This window comes from Charadrius vociferus, unplaced genomic scaffold (genome assembly GCF_000708025.1).
Source record: "Charadrius vociferus isolate BGI_N301 unplaced genomic scaffold, ASM70802v2 scaffold1689, whole genome shotgun sequence".
NCBI classification, from domain to species: domain Eukaryota; kingdom Metazoa; phylum Chordata; class Aves; order Charadriiformes; family Charadriidae; genus Charadrius; species Charadrius vociferus.
The window spans coordinates 40,854-46,120 of record NW_009650118.1 but is presented as its reverse complement, the minus strand read 5'-3'; the positions used below and the strand labels follow the sequence as shown (position 1 = coordinate 46,120).

Genomic DNA, 5,267 nt, shown 5'->3' with positions numbered 1-5,267 from the left:
ATAACTGCCCTAGTTTGGGCTTTGCAGAATTATGTAGGTTAAGGAAAGGCTCCTGTTTGTACAAAGGGTAGTTGTTCTTTCCCAGCTCTGGTGCTAACCCAGCCTGGGTGTTAAGAGAGCTTGGCGAGTTAGCGACGGACCCAAAATCGGGAGGTTTTGGGGGCATTTGACTTCCTCCTCTCTTCCCTAAGCATCATCTCTTCTTGGGCAGAGAAGGCAGGAGAGAGGATTTCAGCTGCACGTTCCTTTCTTCCAGGAATTTCTTTGGTTGGATTATTACAGCCCCTTGCATCCAGGAGGTGGTTCGGATGCTGGCGGAGGTGGTCTCCTTAGCTTGACAACTCTGGGGTTGGTGGGGTAAAGGTAATCCTGGAGCTGTTTGCCCGACAGCTTCTCCGTCGGGATTTCAAGTCACTTCATCACATTTCCCTTTCACAACTCTGCAGTTGAGCAACTCCGAAGCTTTTGTTTTGTTTTGTTTTATAAAACAAAAGTAAACCTGAGCATTGAATAACAACCCAAGGTCATGCCAACCCCTGCCCCTGTGATGTCATTGTTGTTTCGGGCCCGAATGCCATCGGCAGCTCCTCTTGAAGCGGTGCTGGGTATGGTTTGAGTGACTGCGTGCACCAGTTCGCAGCAGCAGGTAAATGCTTTCTGCAACAAAAGCCAGCGCTGCTGCGCGCCCGGGAGCAGCCTGGGAGTCCTCTCTCAAATCCCCCTGTTAAATGCTGCATCTTTTCTCCTCTTTTCCCTCCAGGAAAACGCATCTCTGCAAGTGCAGACATGCGATTTTTGCTGACGTAGAAACCTGTGGGATTTTCCAGTTGGGATGAGCAGCCAAAATGGAGGAGGGCGCAAGGAACCCTTCCCGGTTCGTTTAGGTGCTAACCTCCTTAGCTCTGTTCTCCAGCGCCTTTCAGGTCTGGCGTGTTGTGCTGGGCTCTGTCTCAGGGGGTGGGGAGGTGGGGAAATTGCGTGACACCGAGTGACAAAGCTCGTTGGTGGATGCACAAAGTTGTCCCATCGCCGAATCCAGCCAGTTTTGCATCTCTGCCCCGACTGGTCCATGCAAACGGCATTTCTGTGGCTCCGGCCACGCGGGTGCAGCCGGTGTTGAGCTGTTTGTGCCTAAAACGCACCGTTATTCAGCCTGCTACGATTTCACTGGGTTTGGATCCTCTGTGTAATTATGTTGAAGCGTTCCTGTTAATTCATGCAAAAATAATTAAAAGCATAAGTTTGTTCTAAAATAGCCTTCATCTACATAACTAACCAAGCAAACTGCAAGCTCTGCTGCTCCTGGAGGCTTCTGCTTTTTTTTTTTCTTTTTTTTTTTTTTTTCTGAGACTGATTTTTTCCAACCTTTTTTTCACCCCCAAATTCACCAAAGTTTCCTCAGCACCGGTGCTTGGCGAGACTCGGTTAGGTTTCGGTAAGACACAGAAAAGAGCCTTCTAGGGATGCAAATCAGGGGAAAGCTGGTGCTGCTATTTCTAATGTTGTTAACCAGAAGCAGCTTTTCTAGAAGCGCAGCTGCTTTCTTGTGGGTGCCTGTTTCAGAGGGGACCATCAAGATGTCAGACCTGGCCCCTCCTCGGCTCTGGAATGCCTTAATGTCCTTCGAAGGGTGACACGAAGCTCTGAGGTTGGGCATAGGTCTCCAGCTGGGGTTGTCCTGGCCCTGCGGCGGTGGCCGCTGCTCCGAGCATCGTCCCCAGCTGGGACTGCGGGAGCTGATGTAGGGACCCTGCTTGGGGGACTCGCAGGGAGCCGTTGTCCTCTCTGATCTTTGGGCTGTGTCTGGAGCTTTCCTCCCGCGAGCTTTTGGAGGTGCACGCTGTGTATCTTGGGACTCGTGGCCATACGAAAATTCTTCCTCACAAATGCAGCAGTCGGGCTCGGTCCTGAGTTGCGTTTTTGTAAGGCAAAAATTAAATACCTCAATCCAATTAGCTTGAAGAGGCAACCGGTGGGAGTTGGGATGAGATTGGTTCAGTGCCTGACTCCTGGCTCCGGCTGTAAAAGGTGCTCTTCATGTCTGAGATGTCCCCATCTTCGTGCAGAAGTGTCACGGCTGTCTGGTGACCACTTCGCAGTGGTGAATGATAAGAGTCAGGACTTCTCTCCGAAGACACAGCGCTTCTCGGCTGTGCTTTTAGCTTCTTGGAGGACCTGATGCACTTGTCCTCTACCGAGATGGAGGTAGTATCTGTCTTGGTGCTGGTATTGCCCTGTCTTCAGATGTCGGTGCTGCAGCTTCCAGCCGTGTTTTCCCACCTGCCTGGGTGAGGACGGAGCTCAGGATCTCCGCGTACCTTCTGCTTGGCCTTCAGTTCTGCCCTTGACCCACCAAAACCAGATGCAGGGCAGGCAAAATGTTTCTTATCTGCAAAGCAATCGTTCTTCGGAGTGACTTAACCTCGCTAGTTTTCTGAGGAGTCAGCTGCGATTTAATCAGGGCAACTGCAGCTTGGGGAAAGAGCCCATCTCGCCACGCTGGCCGCTGCTGCGGAGGTGCAGATTTCTGTCTTCTGCCCGATGTCACATCCGATGGCATTAACCTGCTGCGGGATGGGACGACTCCTGTCTGGCTGAGGCTGCCTGGGTTGTGCGTACATCACGAGCTTGTGTAAATAAAGACGGGCGAATGCGTTTGGGCCCAGCGCTGGGGGCTGAGGACAGACAATTTATAACACACGGAGCGACTGGCTGGGGAATTGGGATTTCATCCTATCCTCCAAGAGCCCTCTGGACGTGGTTCAACTTTCATTAAATTTCGAGGCAGAGCATTGAAATAACTTTTCTTGGAAGAGGAGTGTGTGCTGTCAAGAATTTTTTAATTAGAACAGAGCTTTTTTTTTTTTCTTTTTTTTTTTTAAATTTTGAGCAAGTATAGCTGTAAAGGCGTGATGCTCCCCACTTCACATGCACAAGGCACTTGTTCCTCACGCAAGTGGGGTCGAGCAGCCGTCTCTTAATGACTTAAACAGGGTTTGCATCTGAAATGACCGGCAGATGCTGATTATTTTGCTAGCATGCTCTTTGTAAACGGGGTGGCGAGACTGGGGCGATACCCCACCTCTGTGCCGTCACCTTTTGTTCCCCCGCGGGTACCCGCCGTGGCGGCCATCCGATGCCTGTCTCTTATTTCATGTTTTCTCAGTTGGTGTTTGGTAACTTCTCTGCCTCGTTTAACCTTCTCTCGTTACCAGGCTGGCACTGGCTGGGTTATCTTTAAAAACAAACGACGAGCAGGATCCGAATTCTGGGGCCGAGCGGAGGCGCCGGTGGAGCTCAACCTCCTGTAGTTTTGTGTTTTGGGGTCTCCGTCCACCGCGAGCTCCCTCGTGGTTGAGGAATGAGCTTTTCCCTCAGCGGGGGAACTAACAGGCTGTTCCCCACCCGGCTGCTTATTTTGATAAGTGTTTTTTAACAACTCGGGACTGTTGTCCCTGCATCGGATTCAGTGGATGGTTGACTTTTTTTCTTTTTAAAAACAGGCACATCACAAGAAGAAACTTGATAGTTGGGAGACCAGGCTAATGAAAATCTTTCCCAAACCCCTCTCTTCCCACTGTTCCTTCCCCTTCCAAGTCTTCTGTTGCTTTCTGATATAACTGCCATTTTACAGACCCTGCTTGGCTGTTTCTCTGTTGTCTTCTACCCATACTAGTATCCGAGCAGACCAGACAGTGCCTTTTTTTATCGCGTATCTCTGAGAGCATCCCCTTGGTGTGAATCCTGCCCGAGGAGGAGTGGCATTACTGCGTTATTCCACGGAATTCGGAGGATGAAAAAGCTGCCGTGGAGTGTATCTTTAGGACGACTCTCACGACAGGTTAGGGAAGAAGTTTGCTGCGTTTGCGACATGCTGCAGCACTGGAAGCTGCTCCTCACGCTCAAACTTAGGTCTGAACGTAAAGAATATAAAAACGTACGTCTGAACATAAGGAGCTGTCGGTGAGCAAGGGTTGCCCAGGAGGCCCAGCCAGGAGAGATGTTCATTTGATCTTCAGCCAAAAGACACATCGTGGCGGCGTGTTGTGTATCGGTGGGTGTCTTGAGTCCACGCTGCTCAACAGCAGGCGCAATTAGTTTAAAACACTCCCAGGAGCGTTGTTCAAAAAGCTGCAAAAACAACGGCAAACCAGAAAGTCCCGGCTTGGCTCTTCCCTGCGTAGCTTAAAATGCAGCAAAGGGGCCTTTACCGAAGAGGACGAGGTGTTTGCAGCTGATTTCGGAAAGGATTTGAACGCTGTGGTTGGGGAGGAGGGGATTGGGGGCTCCCTTGGTGAGCATTTAGGATACAGGTTGCTGGCGGCGGTGCGGGTTGTTACAGCATCCAGCCGTGAGCGTAGCTGGTGCTGGCTTCACGGAGGAGAAGGGCACAGCTGGTATTTACAATTCCCACCTTTGGGCCAGTTGGGCACTTCACGGTGGGACTGAAACTCTTCATTTCCACCAGGGAAGTGTTTTCTCAGGCATTTGGGTTTGTGGCTGTCGGCAGTTTCGATTGTGGCAGCCCTTCGTCCCCGTGCTGGCGGTGGCAGTGCTGCGGAGTTGGGGTGAGGTAACGTGGTTGGTAGCGTCCCTCTCCGAAATCGGATTTGAACTTTGCTTTGATTCTGGCTGTGGATGAAAATAGGGTGGGTTTTTTGTGCAAGAAATTTTGTGTCAAAGGTTAAAAAGTGGCGTTTCCAAAGATCAGGATGTTCATGCACTCAAATCTTCTTGCACGTTGCCCTTGCAGTTTTTTGAACACAGAAGACCATCCCCTGTAGGACCAGTATCCCGTAGCCACCAAAAGACTTGCTTTGACACTTCTTTGATATTTATTGTTCCAGAGGGATGACAATGGAAGGGCATCAACAGTTGCTGTCTGTCCACTTCACGGCTACGAGTGGTTGTAAACCTGTTGTCCCCTTACTTGGCTGTGCCTCTGCCAGTTTACGCAGTCATTAAGATCTAACCAGGCAAGGAAGGGAGAAAACCAACCTGCCTGCCTTCCAAGACTGGCACGTTGTTCCTTTTTTCCAGTTTCTATCTTTAATTTAATCAGGAAAAACTTCCTAAACTTCTTTAATTTTGTAATTGCACGATTTGGTGCCTACTTCAACTCCTTGAGCAATTTCTCAGCGACGTCGACGGTCGCTCGGATCTGTGCGTGAGTGACATTAGCTCAGCCTTCCCGGTGTTCCCCAGTGCTTGGCAGGACTGGTGCAGAATTCCCGGGGTTATCTCAACCTTCTTGAATGGTCACGGGA

At 50.4% G+C, this 5,267-nt stretch overlaps 1 protein-coding gene across 1 annotated transcript in view; it reads left to right on the top strand.

The window, feature by feature from the left end:
* Window positions 1-4,784, top strand: part of GPR61 (G protein-coupled receptor 61) — a gene marked incomplete at its 5' end in the record, with an annotated part of 9,642 nt that extends 4,858 nt beyond the window's left edge. The window contains one exon of the mRNA XM_009892379.1: window positions 4,754-4,784. Within this exon, the coding sequence (XP_009890681.1) occupies window positions 4,754-4,784 (31 nt within the window). The remainder of the gene's footprint in view (window positions 1-4,753) is intronic.
* Between the last annotated feature and the right edge of the window lie 483 nt (window positions 4,785-5,267).